We start from the raw sequence: 22,591 nt of genomic DNA on the forward strand, positions 1-22,591 counted from the left end.
TTGTTTGCTATCATTATCCTACTTCTCCTCACCTGGGCAAATGCCTTTCACACTGGACTTGAACTTGTTCCCCAAACCCCCAGGACCAAGGACTCCAATCCCTGTGAAGTTAAATCTATGATCTCTGGATCTCCTATCTTTAGGTCCAGCTCAGATATCGGATGACTGATTGGAGCTATATATATATATATATATATATATATATATATATATATATATATATATATATATATATATATATATATATATATATATATACACATCTACACACACACATAAATATATATGCACATATACACACACATACACACACACACACATATTAACTTGACCAGAAACCAAGTGATACTTCACTTGTACATCCCATTCAACCATCTATCCAAGCATCTCCATTATGGACCTGGTTCCTTAGCCAATGAACATTTTAAAAACATCTTTCTCTGGGCTAATAATCATATAATACTATATAATCATAATCCATCATATTACTTCTGGAAAAGGCATTAACTTTAATATCAACTCACCATCTCTGCTGCTTCCCATGCCCAAATTCCCTTCGCTGGTATTCGTTTATATAAGATGTCATTTATTAGAATTCAAATTTATGATTTAAAATTTCTACAAGTCAGGGACTATTTCTACTTTTCTATTTGTTTTCCTAGCACCTAGCATATTACAAGGAATATTTTGTGGTGTTTTTTTTCCAGTTCTTTTTGGGTCATCTCCAACTTTTTATGACCCTATTTGGAGTTTTCTTAACAAAGATACTGGAGTGGCTTCAGACTGGAGAGAGAACCACAGGACTCTGGAATTAACCTGGTTTACTTGACATTTTTATCAGAGACAGATGAATACAAAATGGCATGCTTATTTGTTGTTTATTTGATTACATTACTTTTCCCAGGTCTTTTTTACAGGTGAGATAACTAAGGTAAGCAAGGTTAGGTGATTTTCCTACCTAATAAGTGTCTGAGGGGAGATTTAAACTCAGGAAGATGACTATTCCTGATTCTAGAATTGGCATTCAATCCACTATATCACCTAACTTAAGTTTATATATGTGTTTGTGTGTTAGGATTATTACTAGGTGCTAAGTCGGTTGTCTGATACTTAACAATTCTCTAGCTCAGAGTTCACACCTTTAAAGGAGTTTACACCTTTAAAGGAGTTTGCTCATTGGTTCTGTAAGGAGTTCCCACAAGCCCATGGAGTACCCACAAGCCCATTCTCTGGGAGGATATAAGGAGCCAACTTTGAGTGGGGTAAGTCAGTCTGATGTAAGTCAAGGGGAGAACTTCAGGGAAGCTCGAGGAGATTCAGAGCTAGGAGTCAGTGGATTTGCAAGTCTAGCAGATTCACAAGTCTAAAGGAAAAGCCTGCCCATGGACTTCCGGGAGATTCACAACTAGGATTGAATTCCAGGAAACCCACAATCCCACACTCTTGGAGGCAGAGTCTGATTCATTCCCACGTCTACGTTCATGCTGGCTGGAGGCTTTGGGTTCAGAGGGAACTAGATACTGAAGCTAGCTGGAGACATTCTGACAGGAAAAGATTCAAGACTTTGAAGGACACAACAGAGGATCTGGACTTTAACTCCTGGCTGCATGTTGGTGTGATTGAACTGAAACTAAAACTAAGGCTGCCTCTCCAGAGGCCCCCCAAGAATCCTGCTCCCAGAAAAGGATTCCGACTTAGAGAAACAGAACATCACATTTTGGTGCCCAAAGTAGGGCAAGGACTTTTGCTTAATTTGATAAAATACAACATTCATTCCTACTAAAAACACTTGAGAGTATAGGAATAAATGGAATATTCCTTAAAATAGTCAGGAGTATATATTTAAGACCATCAGTAAGCATAATATGTAATGGAGATAAACTGGAACCTTTCCCAGTAAGATCAGGAGTGAAACAAGGTTGCCTACTATCACCATTACTATTCAATATTGTATTAGATATGCTAGCCTTGGCAATAAGAGTCTAGAAAGAGATTAAAGGAATAAGAGTAGGTAATGAGGAAATCAAACTGTCACTCTTTGCAGATGATATGATGATATACTTAGAGAACCCCAGAGATTCTAATAAAAAGTTATTAGAAATAATTTACAACTTTAGCAAAGTTGCTAGATACAAAATAAATCCACATAAATCCTCAGAATTTTTATACATCACCAACAAAATGCAACAGCAAGAGATACAAAGAGAAATTCCATTCAAAACAACTGTCGAGAGTATAAAATATTTGGGAATCCATCTACCAAAGAAAAGTCAGGATTATATGAGCAAAATTACAAAACACTTGCCACAAAAATAAAGTCAGATTTAAATAATTGGAAAGACATTCAGTGCTCTTGGATAGGCCAAGCGAATATAATAAAGGTGACAATACTCTCCAAACTAATCTATTTATTTAGTGCTATACCAATCAGACTCCCAAGAAACTATTTTAATGACCTAGAAAAAATAACAAAATTTATGTGGAAGAATAAAAGGTGGAGAATTTCAAGGGAGTTAATGGAAAAAAAAGTCAGATGAAGGTGGTCTAGGTGTACCTGATCTAAAGCTATATTTTAAAGCAGCAGTCACCAAAACCATTTGGTTTTGGCTAAGAAATAGACAAGTCAATCAGTGGAACATGTTACGTACACAGGACAAAATACGGTACAACTATAGCAATCTAGTATTTGATAAACCCAAAGAGTGTTCCAAATCACTACTGATCAGAGAAATGCAAATTAAGACAACACTAAGATACCATTACACACCTGTCAGATTGGCTAAGATGACAGGAAAAGATAATGATGAATGTTGGAGGGGATGTGGGAAAACTGGGACACTGGGATAATAATTCATTATTTGAAAAAAATTGTTGGGAAAACTGGAAATTAGTATGGCAGAAATTAGATATATGGATCCACACTTAACACCATATACCAAGATAAGATCAAAATGGGTCCATGATTTAGACATAAAGAATGAGAACATAAATAGATTAGAGGAACAGAGGATAGTCTACCTCTCAGACCTGTGGAAGAGGAAGGAATTTATGACTAAAGGAGAACTAGAGATCATTATTGATCACAAAATAGAAGATTTTGATTACATTAAATTAAAAAGCTTTTGTACAAACAAAACTAATGCAAACAAGATTAGAAGAGAAGTAACAAATTGGGAAAATATTTTTACAATTAAAGGTTCTGATAAAGGCCTCATTTCCAAAATATATAGAGAACTGACTCTAATTTATAAGAAACCGAACCATTCTTCAATTGATAAATGGTCATAGGATATGAACAGGCAATTTCCAAATGATGAAATTGAAACTGTATCTACTCATATTAAAGAGTGTTCCAAATCACTACTGATCAGAGAAATGCAAATTAAGACAACACTAAGATACCATTACACACCTGTCAGATTGGCTAAGATGACGGGAAAAGATAATGATGAATGTTGGAGGGGATGTGGGAAAACTGGGACACTGATGCATTATTGGTGGAGTTGGGAAAGAATCCAGCCATTCTGGAGAATAATTTGGAACTATGCCCAAAAAGTTATCAAAGTGTGCATACCCTTTAACTCAGCGATGCTATTACTGGGCTTATATCCCAAAGAAATACTAAAGATGGGAAAGGGACCTGTATGTGCCAAAATGTTTGTGGCAGCTCTTTTTGTAGTGGCTAGAAACTAGAAAATTGGAGAATGGTTGGGTAAATTATGGTATATGAATGTTAAGGAATATTATTGCTCTGTAAGAAATGACCAGCAGGATAAATACAGAGAGGTTTGGAGAGACTTACATGAATTGATGCTGAGTGAAATGAGCAGGACCAGGAGATCACTATACACTTCAACAATAATACTGTATGAAGATATATTCTGATTGAAGTGGATATCTTCAACATAAAGAAGATCCAATTGACTTCCAGTTGATCAATGATGGACAGAAACAGCTACACCGAGAGAAGGAACACTGGGAATTGAATGTAAACTATTTGCACTACTGTCTTTCTACCCAGGTTACTTATACCTTCGGAATCCAATTCTTACCATGCAACAAGAAACTTGGATTTACACACATATATTGTATCTAGGTTATACCATAACACATTTAATATGTATGGCATTGCCTGTCATCTAGGGGAGGGAGTAGAGGGAAGGAGGGGAAAATTTGGAAAAATAAATACAAGGGATAATGTTGTAAAAAAATTACTCATGTATATGTAGTGTCAAAAAAGAATTATAATTATAAAATTAATTTAAAAAGGAAAAAAAAAAAACAAGGACTTTTGCTTATCCTGACTCTGGCTGATTCTGAACCCTTCAAGGAGCTAGCCCAGACTTTACATGCATGTGTGTATCTATACCTATATCTATATTTCATTTATTCATCTATTTCTTATAATTGTACATTTTTAAACCTAAACACAGCTCAGTGAAAAGATTATCTGGAGTCAAGGTTCAAATCTTGCCTATCATACTTTGTATCATCTTTGTTAACTCACTTAACTCCACTGGTTTCAGTCTCCTCATTTGTAAAATGAGTTTCAATTAGATTGTCTCTTAAATCCCTTCGAGCTATCAATTTATGATCCTATGATCTTACCTTTTTTTTTTTAATAAGTTAATCTTTCTGCATTCATTCTGCTGTTAGAAGCATTTCTGGTTTCTAAATCTGTAATCTTATGTATTAGCTTCAGATTATCAATAAACTAAATAAGCATGCCATTTTGGCTTCATCTATCTCTGATAAAAATGTTAAGTAAAACAGGTTAACTGCAGAGTTCTGTGGCTCTCCATAAGAAAACTTTTTCCAGTCTGAATCAATCAAACAGGTATTAAGGAAAAGCCTGACACATTCAGAAGACACAAAAAGATAAAAAAGAGACAATGACCAGCTTAGGAGATTTTATATTTTACTGAGACTATAAACATTTATTAAATACCTACTATGTGAAAGACAAATACACTTTTTTAAAAGTACAAATTAAATGCAAAGTAATTATGTCAGTGGATAGACTGCCAGACCAAGAACCAGGAAGATCTGAATTCCAATCTAGACTCAGATATTTGCTAGCTGTGTGACTCTGGGCAAATCATTTAATCCTGTTTACCTCAGTTTCCATATCTGTAAATTGAGGTGGAAAAGGAAATGACAAATCAGTTCAGCGTCTTGCCAAGAAAATTCCAAAAGAAGTCATGAAGAATCAGACATGACTGAATATTACTGAATAACAATGGAACTTTGGGGGTTGTGCAGGGTGAATAGAGAACTAAGAACTGAGGGAATTGAAGGGAGGCCTGCTACTGAAGGTGACATTTAAACTCAGCCTTGACAGGAGCTATGATTGGTGACTGGCTGGTTCTATTGGAACCAAAGATAAAAAGGGGGAATATTCTAGGGATGAGGGGGATATTCCATGGAATAAAATGGAAGCAGGAAATACAATGTCAAGTATGGGAAAGAAGAAGCATGTAAAGCTGGCTGGAGTAAACAGGGTAAGAAGGAGAATAATGAATAATCTTAATAGAAAACAGAAGCGAGAGCCATAGTGTGAGAGCCTTTAAATGCCAAACATTGGAAATGGCCTTGTGACAACTGATAGCTACTGAAGCTTCTTGAGTAGTGAAATGATTTGTGCTTTAAGAATTTCATTTTAGCAGGATTATAGGTAATGGGGAAGAAAAAGGCCAGATGTACAGAGACCAAACAGGACACCATTGCAATCATTTAAAGATGACTATCTTTGTGTGTGTGTGTGTGTGTGTGTGTGTGATATTAATATATATAAAGTATGAATTTATATAAATTGTGGGGTAAGGGAGGTAGATGAAAGAAAATGATGTTAGAAATATTGTGGAGGTATAATTAATATGAGAACTGACTAGAGAAAGAGAATTAAGTGAAATAATAAAGTTAAAGATGACTTCTAGATTTTGAACACAAGTAAACAAGAACAGTGGTACTCTCCACCAAAATCAAGAAGTTATTAAGCCATGGGAAAAAAAAAAAACAAAAAAACAATGAGTTCAATTTGATATGCCAATGGAATATTGAGGTGGAAATGTTAAACACAGAGCTGAAAATTAGGGCCTGGAACTATGGAGTAACATACAAGGTAAATATCTATATTTAGGAGTCAAACAGATCCATGAGAGCTGATAAGACTGCCAAGAGAGAATGCAAAAAGAGAGGACAAAAGGGCCCATGTGCACATATGGAGGATAAAACTCAGATGATAACACTTCACTGGAGACTAAGGATTAGTTGGACAGGTAAATTAAGAGTCATGATCAGTTTCTCAAAAACCTAGGAAGAATATCCCAAGAATATCCAAAAGGAGGGTGATCATCATGGTCAAATCTATAGAAAAGGTCTTTGGATCTGGCAATCAAGAAATCACCAATGACCTTGAAGAAAACAGTTTCAGTTGATTTGTGGAAGGAGAAGCCAGACTGCAAAAGATTGTCAAGTAAGTGGGAAGTGAGAAATTAAGAACATCAATAGTAGAAAGATTTGTCCAGGAGTTTGGCTAGGAAAGTAGGCTAAAAAGAAAGGGGAAATTCTGAGCATGTTTGTAGTTGACAGAGTTAGTGGAAGATGTAGTAAGATTGAAAATTAAGGAAGGAAAAAAAGCAGGAAAAAAAAAACATTAGAGAGGATAATTAAAATAGCAATCTCCTAGAAGATAAGTGATAATGGATGGCATTGAGGGCATGAAAAAAGGAATCAGTGTTTTCAAGAAAATCTAACTCTTTCCCTCAGAATGAAATCAATAATAAGGGATAATACCAAGGTAATTTAAAGGCCAGAATTTGGTAAATGGATAGCTTTATTTATTTATTTATTTATTTTAGTGAAGGATGATGAAAGGTCCCATTGCAAAGGAGGGAATGGAGATGGCAGAGGTAGTATGAGGAGAGAAAATAAGGTTTAGAATTAATGTTCTTTCAAATCCAATAGAAAACTCTTAAGAGTCTGGTCATTTAATTAATTGCTGTGCTCCCTGACTTCAGTAACTCCCAGTCAAAGTCTCCCCATCTTGTCCATGAGGATACAGTAAAAACCTCTGTCAAGGACCTCCCTGAAGATACTTAATATATTTGTGGCATTTCCTTGATTTACTAGGCTAATAACCCTTCCAAATACTCAAATTAGGTACATGAAATGATTGGTTCTTAGTGAATTCATGTTGGCTTTAGTGGCCACTACTTCCTTTCTAAAAATTCACCCATTAATCTCTGCTATGATTTTTCTATGAATTAATATCAAACTTAATAGCTTATTGTATGCAAAATCCTGCTTGTTCCCATTAACAAAATTGGAACACTGGCCCATCTCCTAGCCTTTGCCACTTCTTCTTTTTAAAATGATCCTTCAAAGAACATGGAATTGCTGCAGTAATCTCTGCAAATTTTTTCAAACTGTATAGGAGAAATTTCATCTGTGACAGAGTATTTGAATGTGCTTAGAAAAGACAATTATTCTCTTTTTTTCTATATCTCATTTACCTTAGATTTCAACTCTTTCTGTCAAGTTCAAACTTGTGAAGAGTGTAAGCTATTGATATTACCTACATTAAATTACCAGTCATTTCATTCTTAACCCTTCTGATCTAGTTTCTATTCTGTCTATAGCTAAAAATCGAGATTTTATCTAAATATGAAAACCACCAGTCTTTCACAGAATGTGATAGATGAAAAAGTCCTTAATAGCCATCAAATCCAACTCATTGCAATATATATGATAAGAGGTTATCTAGCTTTGGCTTGATGTTTTCCAACAAGAGGGAAATTATATCTCAGGGCAGCCCATTCTTATGTCTGGACAGCTCTGTTAGGAAATTATCTCTTGGTAGCAAATCCCTATTTACCTCTTGCTTTTGTTCTCTGGAGCCAAGCAGAATAAATCTAGAACAGATTTCTTTGAGTCCAACCCCCTGACATGCCCAGACACACAGACAATGTGTGATCAAGGTGGAATTTTAATCTGGATTTTGCTGACTCCAAATTCAGCACTGTATTTATTGTGCCATGCTGTATTTAAGGATCCCTGCTATTTAAATCTCTGAGAAAAAAACAAAAGCCCTACTCAAAAGCTCTTCTTCCAAGTAGCCTTCCATGAATCACCTTGTTGTAGTCCTTTTTCTTCCTTCAAATATCACAAAATACTTTGTTTATACTAATATATTTATCATTCTTTAATTAAAATTATTGGTAAATGTATTAATTTGTTCTAGTGGACTGCAAACTTCATAAACACAGGTACCACATCTTATCTAAACTTTTTGTCTCCCAGAACCTAGCAAAGTGCTCTATACACAAAAGATACTTCATACAGATTGCTTAACTAAAGGTATCAGTCTATCTAAAAGAGACACTATGAACAGTACTTACTCTTCAAGAACTCCAGCTATGAGAATATCTTCTTTGTTAGTTTTAATGTCCAGTTCTGGTTCTCCATTGAGCATTAATTTCAAGTTATATATAACCACCAAAGTACCTGGGAGAATATCAGAGGTTTAAGTTTTAAATCTGTTTTAAATACTTGAGAATTTCACTATCATATTTTCAAAACAAAATAACAAAAAAACATTTTACAGGATTAGCCTTCTAACTAGGTTTTTAAATCCTCCCTCTATATTATAAATACTAATTTTAATATAGTATTATTATGTTAACAAAATATCATATTTAACAAAACATTTTTAAAAATAGACCACATTTCCTCAGTGAAATCAAATGTACTTATTTTGTAAAATATTTGCCAATTGCACTTTGATGTGGTTCCTGCTGTACTCTGAAGAATTGTTGTCTGCTTTCTCTGCATTGTAGGGAGCTCTCAACATGACTCTTTCTCCCAATGCTGGTCAGCATCATCTCTCCTACTTCAGCAGCTCAGACAGTTTCCTGAGGCACTTAGAGATTAAGAAACTAGCCCATAGGTATGTCAGTATGGTAAGCATTAGATGTGGGAGTCCACAGCAGGTCTTCTTGACTCTGAGCCTGACACTTCAATAAACTATGCCATTTATATGTTTTCTTAATAAACAAACCATATAGATAAAATGAATGCTACTCCATGGGAAATTTCAAAGTCTGACTGATATATACCCTTATGACTACGTTTTATATATTTACTGTGTCAGACAATCAAGTGGTCTGATGATCTTACCAGATTTTCTATAGATCTTGTCAAACTGCTGCATTAATTCAATCTCTGTTTTAAAGGGAGAATATTTGTAAATTACAGCTAGTTCCTCAGAGAATTTCTTAAAGTCTGTGATAGATTTTTGGGTTTTTGAAGACCATGATGGTATGGGAACTACTATCTGCAAAAAACAAAACAAAACAAAACAAAAAAAACCAACACATACACAAGATGATGAGGACCCTAACTAATCACAATAAAAAAACAGATATAATTATCTTTATCTGATCCTAATCTGGTAAACTCTAGATAACCCCAAAGCCAAACAATCTAGAAAGCTCAATATATTTTTAACCTGGTGCTGTTTTTTTTTTGAAGGATAGTATTATTAGAAGACTAGTAGTAGAGTAACCCAGAAATGCACAGAGGAAAATTTAAAAGTCCAAGGAAAGTTGGCAAAAATAAGAGCTTAAATTTATTCAGAGCATCAAATTTTCAAAGCATTTCCAAGATATCTCATTTGAGTTTACCAAAAAAAAATTGTTGTAAAGCAGGAACTACAGGTATGATTATTATCATTTTGCACATGAAGACATTAAAGCTTAAAAGACATGTCACAGGAAATAAGCTTTAGAGGCATGAATTGAACCCAGTCTTTCTGACACCAAGTCCAACACTCTATTCACTATATAAGGACTATCTCCATAATTTGGGTATTCAAAAAATATTGTTAGTAAATAGATTGAATTACAGACTCCAATGTGAGGAGACAATCTGGGGAACTCTCACAAATAGAATATAGTTCTACAATACATCAGATATATCAAACTTTAAGCCTGCTGGAATCAGATTAAATGTAATTCAGAAATATTTAACAAAATAAATAAACATGTGAGATAGAACATGTAGATTTGGGACCCAAAAGTTTAATGACTTTCATTTGTATTTGAATTTGAAAGCACTACTGTGCATTACTTTTAAAAAGCCAGACAAAAAGGAACAAATAGAATGAATTGTTAATTAACATATAACTCAATCAGGAAGCATTTATTGAGCATCTCCAATTGCCAATTAAAGTCCTAAGCATATATTTTCAAAAGTAAAATAATAAGTAGTTATGAATAAAATAAATAGTAGGAATAAAATAAAAGTAAACAAAAATAAAGCCATTTTGTCAGAAAGTTACTTGCAAATAGATCTGGAAAGACTATCAGATTTGGCAATTAAGAAATAATGGATTACTTTTGATACTATAATTTCAATTGGTTCAGGAAGCTGAAAGTTATGTTATAAAGGGAAAGTACAGGAAGTAAATAAACAAACATTTATTAAATACCTATAAAATGCCAGGCACTATGCTAAATGCTGGGGGTACAAAAAGAGGCAAAATTTGAATAATCATTGCCCTCAAGGAGCATATTAGTGAATGAGGGAGACAATATACTAATAAATACATACAAAACAAGCTATATACAGATGGACAGGAATCAAAGAACGGAGAAAAGGTACTAGAATTAAGAAGAGTTGGGAAAAGACAGGCTTTTAGCTGAGCCTAAAAGTAGAAGCACTGAATATAGATGATTTTTTCAATTGGTTCAGGTGAGAAGGGGATGAAAGATTTAGGATGATATTGATGAGGAAACCCCAAAATTCTGAAGGAAAAGCCATGAAGCAATAGAATCCAGGGTACATATAGTAGTGGTAGTCTTAAAGAAGAAAACGGTCACTTCTTCATGGAGAACAGGAAAAACATGGAGGGTGGATGATGCCAAATAGTTTTTAAATTTAGAAAAGGAGAAAAGGGGAAACTTTCCCAAGTATCTCTATTTTTTCATTAACATATCAGGTAAGCTTCTTATCTGAAAAAGTAAAGAAGTATAGAGTTTAGGATGTTTTAGGAAAGAAGAAAAGAACTGAAAGCTTCTATATTTAGTGGAACAGAAAATCATTTAAGGAGCATTAAATAGCACTGTCTTGCTATTTAACAGAATAATAAGAGTAACTGAGGTGGATGTTAGAGTAAGCCAAAGTTGGGCTTTCAGCATTGACAAGCCAAGAAGGTAAGCTATGGAGAGTAGGGATAATGCACATCAAAACTTCTTTTTAAATTTTTTAATAATAACTTTTTGTTTCTAAAATAAATGCAAAGATCGTTTTCAACATTCATCCTTGCTGAACCTTGTGTTCCACATTTTTCTCCCTCCCTTCCCGCACCCTCTCTCCAAGATGGCAAGTGATCCAGTACATGTTAAATATGTGCAATTCTTCTAAACATATTGCCACCATTATCATGCTGGACAAAAAATAATATCAAAAAGGAAAAAAAATGAGAAAACAAAAAGCAAGCAAACAACAAAAAAGTGAAAATACGATGTTGTGATCCACATTCCTTAGTCCTCTTTCTGGATGCTGATGGCTCTCTACATCAGAAGTCTATTGGAAATGGCCTGAATCACCTCATTGTTGAAAAGAGCCATGTCAATCACAATCTTCTTCTTGTTGTATGTAATGTTCTCTTGTTTCTATTCACTTCACTCAGCATCTGTTCATGTAGGTCTCTCCAGGCCTTTCTGAAAGCATCCTGCTGGTCCTTTCTTACAAAATAATATTCCATAACATTCATATACCATAACTTATTCAACTATTCCCCATATGATGGCAGTTTGATAGCCCTTTAGATACAGTTCCAAATTGCTCTCTAAAATGGTTGGATCAGTTTACAACTTCACCAACAATGTCTTAGTGGTTCAATTTTCCCACATCTCCTCCAACATTTATCATTACCATATTCTGTCATTTTAGTCAATCTGAGATGTATATATTGGTACCACAATGTTGTCTTAATTTGCATCTCTCTAATCAAAAGTGATTTAGAGCATTTTTATATGACTGGAAAAAGCTTTACTTTCTTTGTCTAAAAATTATCTCTTCAAATCTCTGACCATTTATCAATTGGAGAAGATGTATATTCTTATAAATTTGAGTCAATTTTCTATATATTTTAGAAATGAGATCTTCATCAGAACTCTTAAATGCAAAAAATTTTCCCCAGTTTTCTGCTTCGCTTCTAATTACATTGGTTTTATTTGTACAAAAACTTTTAAATTTAATACAATAAAAGTTATCCATTTTGCATTTCATAAATGTTCTCTAGTTTTTCTTTGGCTATGCATTCTTCCCTTATCCACACAACTGAGAACTAGACATCTGTTGTTCTCCTGATCTGCTTATAGTATCACCTTTTATATCTAAATCATGAACCCTTTTCAACTTTATCTCAGTAAAGGGTGTTAAGTGTTGGTCAATGCCTAATTTTTGGCACACGATTTGCCAAATTTCCCAGCAATTTTTGTCATGGAGTGAGTTCTTATCCCAGAAGCTGAAATCTTTGGGTTTATCAAACACTACTTTACTATAGTCATTGACTATTGTGTCTTGTGAATCTAATCGATTCAACTGATCCACCACACTATTTCTTAATCAGTATCAATATAGTTTAAGGTATAACTAAACCCCCTTCATTTACAATTTTTTCATTGATTCCCTTGAAATTCTTCAATATGAATTTTATTATTTTTTCTAGCTCTAATTTTTTGGCCATTTGATTAGTACATGTCTCAATAAGCAGATTAATTTAGGTAGAATTTCATTTTTATTATGTTAGTTCAACTTACCTATGAGCACTTAATATTCTTCCAATTGTTTAGATCTAACTTTATTTGTGTGGAAAATATTTTGTAATTGTGTTCATACAGTTCCTGTCTAGCAAAGCTTCTTAAACTGTGGATTGCAACCCCATATGGGTTGTGGAGGTCATTAAATTTGTTTTATTAGTAGTAAATGTTTGATTTGTACGCCTATTTTATATCCCTATATAGCTGGGGACATGTAAAATTTATCAGATGAAAAGAGGTCGAGTGGAAAAAGTTTAAGAAGCCTCAATGTAAAGAAGTTAAAATGGTTAATATAAAGTCAGTATTGAGAAGGGAAGTAAAATTAGAGCAAGTGTGGATGGTTTGGGACAGTTGAGCAATGGAGGGAATAGAGATCACTGTAAACATGATGAATAAATTTTAGAAGGTTAAGACAGGGAAAGATAAAAATATAAGACATTATTGTGGATAAAGGAATTTTAGAGCTTTTGATCAAGAAAGCAGAAGATCATTTATGAGTGATGCTGAAATCAAGGGTGTTACCATCTTATATGTGGCTATGGGAAGTAAAGAAGTAGGTCATGGCACTAATACATTGTTGGTGGAGTTATGGACGCATCCAATCATTCTGGAGAACAATTTGGAACTATGCTCAAAAAGTTATCAAAACTGTGCAAGCCCTTTGATCCAGCAGTGTGTCTACTAAGCCTGTATCTCAAAGAGACCATAAAAAAGGGAAGACCACCTTGATGTACAAAAATGTTTGTGGCAGCCCTTTTTGTAGTGGCAAAAAATTGGAAACTGAATGGATGGCCATCAATTGGAGAATGGTTAAATAAACTGTGTTTTATGAATGTTATGGAATATTATTGTTCTGTAAGAAACAACCAACAGGATGAATACAGAGAGGCCTGGAGAGACTCACATGAACTGATACTAAGTGAAATGAATCAAGAGAATGTTGTACATAGCAATAGCAAGATCATGTGATGATTAATTCTGATGGATTTGGTTCTTTTCAACAATGAAGTGATTCAAGGCAATTACAACAGACTTGTGATGGAGAGCGCCATCTGCATTCAAAGAGAGAACTATGGAGACTGAATGTGGATCAAAGCACAGTATTTTCACTTTTTTGTTGTTGCTTGCTTGATTTTATTCTTTCTCTGTTTTTTCCCTTTACATCTGATTTTTCTTATGCAACATAATGAATATGGACATAGGTTTAGAAGATTTGCTCTTGTTTAATCTATAGTTAATTGATTCCTGTCTAGTGGAGGGGAGAAGGGAGAAAGGTAGAAAACAAAGAAAAATTTGGAAGATAAAGTCTTGCAAAGGTTAGTGTTAAAAACTATCTTTGCATGCATTTGGAAAAATAAAAAAAAAACATTTTTAATGTAAATTTTGGGAGTTGGAACAGATTAGGGATCTGGGAGACTGTAATGTTCTAATAGCTATCAGCATATAGGTTGAAATCCTATAGTATAAGGGAAAGAATTAAGATAAAGAGTGTGAGCCAAGTATTCATAAAGTCTTCAAGAGCCATACTCTTCGTGTAAGGGAATTCAGGAACCCAAAGAATAAAACATGATAGAGGGTATCTGGAGGAGGATTAATTGAGACAAAGAGCTGGAAAAATCATGTCCTAAACTATGATGAGGTTTGTTTTTTTTTGAAATATATATGGAAATAATTCTAAAAAGCAAAATGAAAAGACAGATCTATCTGCTCTATTCTTATTATTTATTATCTTTTTCTTAATAAGGAGAATGAGTTTTCAGAAAGCGAAGAATACTATCCTGTTTACTTTTAAGGTAGAAAGCTCACACTCCCAGAGAAACTTCCCAATTAAACCTACAAAGGACAAGAGCTAGCCAACCCAGCTACTTTTTCCTGGATGTCTTCCACAGCCTAAGTGAGGATGATTAGGAAAAGACAAAGATTAAAAACTAATTATGAGTGACTATTGTACATCAAGGCCTACACTGATGATACAGGAAGCAAATCAATTGATATATATTACAATACATGGGCTCAAATTTTATCCTTGCTATTTATCACACACATACCCACACACAATGAGAAGGACTTCAACTTAGAAACAAAGAAATAAGAGGATTCTGAACAGTAAAACAGGAATTCCTGACCTGTGTCAGGAAGTTAAAATAACATCACACATAAGAAAGGAGAGAAGAAACACTGAACATCTAGAATAGTAATAGAAACAAGACTCCTCAAAGAGGAGGGAGGTTATCAGAGTTTCTACGATCCCATTATGTCCAACTCCCTCATTTTACAGATGAGGAAACTGAGGCTCAGAGAGCTTAACTGATGTGCTTAAGTTTATGAAGTAGGATTTTATTTCAGATTTTCTTGATTTTAGCTCCAACATCTAGCTACAATGCCACCAAGTTTGTAGATGACATCACATCAAAACCCTTCATGTTACTGACAGACAAGGAAAAACAAACTATAGAAAAATTTCTTGGCTTATTTAATGAGCATTTCCTCTGTCATAAATTTCAGGGAGCAAATAAGTGAACTGCTACATGAGCCTAAATCTTTAAAAAAAAAAAGTAAAGAGATTGTTATTGCCCTTGTGATTTCAGTGGTCTAACAATCTCCTAAAGGAAGAAACTCCTTTGGATGAGGCTTGGCACTCTCTTTGCAATTTATAGCTTTAGAGCATTGCTTACAACAGAGTAAGAAGATGATTGATTAAATCTCTTTTATCTAGGGTCAGAAAACTAGTATGTATCAGAGATAGGATAACAAAGGAAATGGTTGGTAAGGAAGAAATAAAGAGTAACCTTTAGGAACAACAGTGACTACTCTCTTAGAAGTCTGTGGATGGAGAACACTAGAGTTGGACACTGTGAGACAAATATTAGACTCTGAGATCTGGAATGGCCTTTACACTTCTTTTATCTCTAATACTTTTCACCTAGTATATAGTAGGAGCTTAATAAATAATTGTTGACTGCCTGACAAATACTAGATTTGGGGGAAGCACAGTGCATGGGAAACAAATGAATAAAGGTAGAATACAGCAGCCTAAAATTCTATGGGGAAATTCAGCTAGAGATATATGGCAAGTCTTAAAGAATACATTTGAAGACAAAATATGGGATAAGGAGGGGCGCTGCCTAAGTTCATATAGATGCACAGCAAACATATGACTCATACAGAAGTTGGAAGCAAGAACAGGAAATAAAATATAAATACAAAGAAGTAAACCTGAAAGCTTAGATGGACAGAATTGAACAACAAAAAAATTTTTGTTGTTGCTGCTCTTTTCTTTCATATAAAGATATATGGGAGAAAAAAGCATGATAAAAGAAGAGATAGAATACCTGCTTAGAGGAAAAAAACAATAAAAGAAAGTGGAAGGAAGACATAACTGTTCAATTCTTCCTTTGTGTTCTCTCTGTTAAGGAGAATAAACTTTTGAGTTGAAAGAAAAGAACAAATATGGCTAATAGAGAGATGAATTCAACTGAAGTAAGAGCACCAATCTAACCTTAATGAGTTCAAGTTAACAAATCATCTATATTCTAAGGTTCTGAAAAAGCTGATGGCAACTGTTGATCATCATCAGTAATATTTTTAATTTTATATTTATTATACATGCAACAACCATTAACAAAAATAATCAAATAATATCATTCAATAAACTCATATATGGATAAGAGGTATATAAATATAATAGATTATTACAATATCGTTAAGACATAATGACTATAAAGAACAGAGAAGCATGAGAAAAAACATATGAACTAATGCAAAATTAAATAAACTACCAGGAAATATAATACACACAAGGTAAATGAAAAAAAAAATAACCTGAAACTGAACATGGGATGATTTTTTTAGCTTTTTATTTTAAAAATATGTGCATATTTTTCAACATTCACCCTCTGAAAAACCTCGTGTTTCAAATTTTTTTCTCCTTTCCTCCCCCTTGTCCTACAAGTAAGTAATCCAATTTGTGCAATTCCTTCTATGCATATTTCCACATTTATTATGCTCACAAGAAAAATCAGATCAAAAAAAGAAAAGAAAAGGAAAAAGAAGCAAACCTCAAAAAGGTGAAAATACTATGTTGTGATCCACATTCAGTTCCCATAATCCTTTCTCAGGATGCAGATAGCTCTGTCCATCACAAGTCTATTAGAATTGGCCTGAATCATCTCTTGCTGAAAAGAACTAAATTCATCAGATTGATCATCTTATAATCATCTTGTTTCCATGTACAATGTTCTCTTGGTTCTACTAATTCACTTACCATTAATTCATGTCTCTCTGAAATCATCTGTTGATTGTTTCTTATAAAACAATAATATTCCATAATGTTCATATAGCATAATTTATTCAGCCATTTTCCAATTGATGAGCATCCATTCAGTTTCCAGTTCCTTGCCACTACAAAAAGAGCTGCCACAAACATTTTTGCACATGTAGGTCCTTTTCCCTTCTTTATGATCTCTTTGGGATACAGGCCCAATAGAAACACTGCTAGATCAAAGGATATGATCAACAGCATCTATTTAAAACCATCAGCAAACATCGTATGTGATGGGGATAAACTAGGTCAGGGGTCAAACAAGGTTGCTCACTATCACCATTATTATTCAATATTGTATTACAAATGTTAGCTTTAGCAATAAAAGAAGAAAAATAAAAAAAATTAGAGTAGGTAATGAGGAAATAAAATTATTATTCTTTGAAGATGATTTGATGGTATAGAAAATCCTAGAGAATCAACTAAAAACTATTAGAAACAATTAACAACTTTAGCAAAGTTGTAGGAAACTAAATAAGTTCACATAAATCATCAGCTTTTCTAAATGTTACCAACAAAGTCCAGCTACAAAGAGAGGGGCAGCTAGGTGGCACAGTGGATAGAGCACCAGCTCTGAATTCAGGAGGACCCAAGTTCAAATCTGGCCTCAGACACTTAACACTTCCTAGCTGTGTGACCCTGTGCAAGTCACTTAACCCCAGCCTTAGGGGAAAAAAAGAAAGAAAGAAAAAGGAAAAAAAAGAAAAGAAAGAAAGAAAGTTACAAAGAGAAATTCCATTTAAAATGATTGGTAGATAATATAAAATATTTGGGAGTCTTCCTCCCAAGACAAAGTCAGGAATCATATAAACACAATTACAAAACACTTTCCACACTGATAAAGTGAGATCTAACAATTGGAAAAATATCAAGTGCTCATGGGTAGGCTAAACTAATATAATAAAAATGACAATTCTACCTAAATTAATCTATTTATTTAGTGCCATATCAATCAAACTCCTAAGAAGTTACAGAGCTAGAAAAAATAATAACAAACTTCATCTGGAAGTCAAGAATTAATTAATTCTTAATTAATTAATTAAGTTTAAGGGAATTAATTAAAAATGCAAATGAAAGTGACCTAGCTGTATCAGACCTAAAACTATATTATAAAGCACCACTTATCAAAACTATTTGATACTGGCTAAGAAAGTAGTTGATCAGTGCAATAGGTTAGGTGTTAGATAAACCCAAAGATCCCAGTTTCTCAAATAAGAACTCACTATTTGACAAAAATTGTTGGGAAAATTGGAAAATAGTATAGCAGAAACTAGACATTGACCAGCATCTAATACCCTATACCAAGAAAAGGTTGGAATGGGTTCATGATTTAGACTTAAAGAGTAATACTATAAACATATTAGAAGAAAGGATAGTCTACCTCTCAGATCTGTAGAGAAGGAGAGAATTTGTGGTCAATGGAATGATTTTAATGATCAAGCTTGCCCAAGAAGAAAAGATTAAAAGAAGCTCTCCTTTCATCACCTCACTTTGCAGGGAACCATAAATTTGGGTCTATTAATTTAGATTTATAAGTTAGATAATTTTACTCAACTTCAAATTTTTCTCTTTTTTTGTTATAAGGTTTATCTCTCTGGATAGGTAAAGGAGAAAGCACATATTTGAAAGTAATATGAAAACAAAAAATATCAATGAGATTCTTTAAAAGAAAAAAACAGAAAAAATTAACATTTAAAATAAAAGAACCAAAGAAATTAACAGACAACAAAGTATAAATATGATTGCTCACTGTTCCTTTCTCAGTATTCAAAAATCACATTTGAATATATATATATATATATATATATATATATATATATATATATGTATATATAAATATATATATATATATAGTATGTGTGTGTGTCTGTGTGTGTATGTATTATACATATGTGGGAAATGAAAGTAATCTGGGTTCTGTTGATCTTGCTTTTTTCATATTTTTAAAGTTTCCTTTATACTCATAATTACATTTTATTACAAAGTAATATTATATTATATTAATGTCATAATTTATTCTACAATTGTTGAATGTCTAGGTTGTTTGCAGTTATTTCACTACTGCAAATAACTATAGCTATAAATATTTTGTACAGATACTTTGTATGATATTTTTAGGATAGAGTCCTATTAATGGAATCAGTAGGTCAAAAGGAGTAATTAGTTTTGTGATTCACTGTACACTCTTGAAGTGCTGTCCAAAAGTTTGTACCAATCTACGAGCATTACTAGCAATATATCAGAGAGCCTATTTCATAATAGTCCTGACAATGTTAAATCTCACTGAATTACCAAGAAAGTCCAGCAGCAAAAGATACAAAAAGAAATTCCATTCAAAATAACTGTTGACGCTATAAAATATTTGGAAATCTATCTGCCAAGGAAAAGTCAGGAACTATATAAGCAAAACTACAAAACATTTTTGTACATACAAATAAAATCAGACTAATTAGTTGGAAAAATATCAAGTGCTCATGGATAGGCTAAGTGAATATAATAGAAATGACAATACTACCTAAATCAATCTACTTATTTAGTGCCATACCAATCAAACTCCCAATAAATTATTTTACAGAACTAGAAAAATAATAATAAAGTTCATCTAGAAGAACAAAAGGTCAAGAATTTCAAGGGAACTAATGAAAAAACATGCTAAAGAAGATGGCCTAGTTATACCTGATCTAAAACTATAGTATATGGCAGCGATCATCAAAACCATTTGGTATTGGCTAAGAAATAGAGTAGTCAACTTTCAGTGGGATAGGTTAAGATCACAGGACAAAATAGGCAATAACTATAGCAATATAGTGTTTGACAAACCCAAAGACCCCAGCTTTTGGGATGAAAACTCACTATTTAGCAAAAACTGCTGGAATAATTGGAAACTAGTATGGCAGAAACTAGACACTGACCCACACCCGACACCACATTCTAAGATAAAATCTAAATGGGTTCATGATTTAAACATAAAGGGTGATATTATAAGCAAATCAGAAGAACATAGGATAGTTTACCTCTCAGATCTGTGGAGAAGAAAGGAATGTGTGTTCAAAGAAGAACTAGAACTCATAATTGAACACCAAACAGACAATTTTGATTATATTAAGTTAAATAGTTTTTATATAAACAAAATTAATGCAGACAAAATCAGAAGGGAAGCAATAAATTGGAAAATCATTTTCACATTTAATGGTTCTAATAAAGACCTCATTTCTAAAATACGGAGAGAATTAACTCAAATTTATAAGAATCCAAGCCATTCTCCAATTGATAAATGGTCAAGGGATATGAACAGATAATTTTCGGATGAAGAAATTAAAACTATTTCTAATCATATAAGAAAGTGCAGTAAGTCACTATTGATCAGAGAAATGCAAATTAAGACACCTATGAGATACCACTACACACCTCTCAGATTGGCTAAGATGACAGGAAAAGACAAGGACAAATGTTGGAGAGGATGTGGGAAAACGGGGAAATTAATCCATTGTTGGTGGAACTGTGAATGGATCCAATCATTCTGAAGAGCAATTTTAGAACTATGTTCAAAAAGTTATCAAAATTTGTATACCGTTTGATCCAGCAGTGTTCCTACTGGGCTTATATCCCAAAGAGATCTTAAAGGAAGGAAAGAGATCCACATGTGCAAAAATGTTTGTGGCAGCCCTTTTTTAATGGCAAGAAACTAGATATTGAGTGGATGTCCATCAGTTGGAGAATGGCTGAATAAATTATGGTATATGAATGCTATGGAATATAACTTCTATAAGAAACGACCAGCAGGGTGATTTCAGAGAGGTCTGGAGAGACTCACATGAAGTGATGCTAAGTGAAATGAGCAGAACCAGGAGATCATTGTATACAGCAACATCAATATTATATGATGCTCAATTCTGATGGACATGACTCTTTCCAACAATAAGATGATTGATGCCAGTTTCAATGATCTTGTGAGGACCATCTACACCCAGAAAGAGAACTGTGGGAACTGAGTGTGGATCACAACATAACATTCTCACTCTTTTTGCTGTTGTTCACTTGCATTTTGTTTTCTTACTCACTTTCTTTTTTTTTTTTTTTTTTTTTTTTGATCTGACTTCTCTTTGCAGCAAGAGAATTGTTGGTTCCTTTAAGTAATTTCTGCCATTCTACTTCTTGTCTTGGCTTTTCCTTTTATAAATACTGGGTTTTGTTGTGTAAAACCCCTTTTTAATTCTGTACAGAAAAAACCACTGGTATTTTCTTAACTATTTCTTCCATTAGATTAAAATACTCCTCTCTACAGTATAGACAAATATACTATTCCTTTTTCTTTCAGATTTTTGTTTGAACATTTAGTCCCTTTACATTAAACTTTACAATTGTTATATTTGTCTTCAATCATTCTACTGAAATACAAATATTCTTATAATTTTCATTATTAAACCAGAATTGACACAAAACTACTCTAAACAAAGCTCCTCTTTTATAGTAATAACTAATTTGGATTTCCATTTGATCAAATATAGCAGCATACCTAGGAGTTACCTTTATCTCATACTTTTCATACCTTTTCCATCCCATTTTTTTTCACTGAAATATATTATGTCTCCCTCTCCCTCTCTAGTTTTCTGTCTTTCTGTCTCTGTCTTTGTCTCAAACACACACACACACACACACACACACACACATATTCTCTCTGTCTCTCTTTCTTTCAGGGATTATTGCACCAGGTTGGTCACTTTGACAAAAGTATTCTTAACTCACTTTGGTTATTTAGGGAAAACGCTAGAGAGAATATCTGATTCTACAGTGATCTGAAGTTTAAAGCAATAAGTCCCATGTTATCTGTAAACAGGAGCATTTGGAAGGTTTCATCATTTATAGAGGATCCCTTCAATCTAAGCCAAGTGTTAGACACCCTCCATGGCAGTAGCAAATAACTTTGGTGAGCAAATGTCTCCCTGTTTCCTTCTTTGCTTAACACTGATGATAAGAGAATATTTCTATTGTCCCATATTTCAAGGCATTTTACAGTGGAAAGAACATCAACTATGAAATCAAAAGAAAAATGTTCAAGTCTCCCTACTTAAAGTCAGTACCTGAGTGAACCTGAGTACTTAACTTCTCAGACCTATTTCCTCATATGTAAAATGAAGGGGTTGAACAATATCCTCTAAAGTCCCTACTAGTTGTAGATCTATGATCTTATAAATTCTGTGTAATTCTGATACATGACCAGGAGATATATTCTGTGAGAAAGTCTTTGAGGTTGTATTTTGTTTCATTTGCATCAAATTTTTTTATACTTAATAATTCTATCTCCTAGGTATCTGGAACATATACATAGGTACATAAATCACTCTCAACAAATGCATACAGAACACTGCTAGGAACCAAAAGAGACACAAATATAAACATTATGTTATGATCCCTGCACTCAAGCATGTACACAAAATATAAC

At 33.5% G+C, this 22,591-nt stretch overlaps 2 protein-coding genes across 2 annotated transcripts in view; one reads left to right on the forward strand and one right to left on the reverse strand.

Annotated features, from left to right (window-relative positions):
- Positions 1 to 9,211, reverse strand: part of LOC141562050 (MORC family CW-type zinc finger protein 1-like) — a 59,977-nt gene extending 50,766 nt beyond the window's left edge. The window contains exons 1-2 of the mRNA XM_074302076.1: positions 9,178 to 9,211; positions 8,400 to 8,505 (exon numbers count right to left, since the gene is read on the reverse strand). Of these exons, the coding sequence (XP_074158177.1) occupies positions 8,400 to 8,505; positions 9,178 to 9,211 (140 nt within the window). The remainder of the gene's footprint in view (positions 1 to 8,399; positions 8,506 to 9,177) is intronic.
- Positions 1 to 22,591, forward strand: part of C3H3orf85 (chromosome 3 C3orf85 homolog) — a 107,369-nt gene that overhangs the window by 24,163 nt on the left and 60,615 nt on the right. The window lies entirely within an intron of this gene.

Source organism: Sminthopsis crassicaudata, chromosome 3, assembly GCF_048593235.1.
Source record: "Sminthopsis crassicaudata isolate SCR6 chromosome 3, ASM4859323v1, whole genome shotgun sequence".
Classification (NCBI taxonomy): domain Eukaryota; kingdom Metazoa; phylum Chordata; class Mammalia; order Dasyuromorphia; family Dasyuridae; genus Sminthopsis; species Sminthopsis crassicaudata.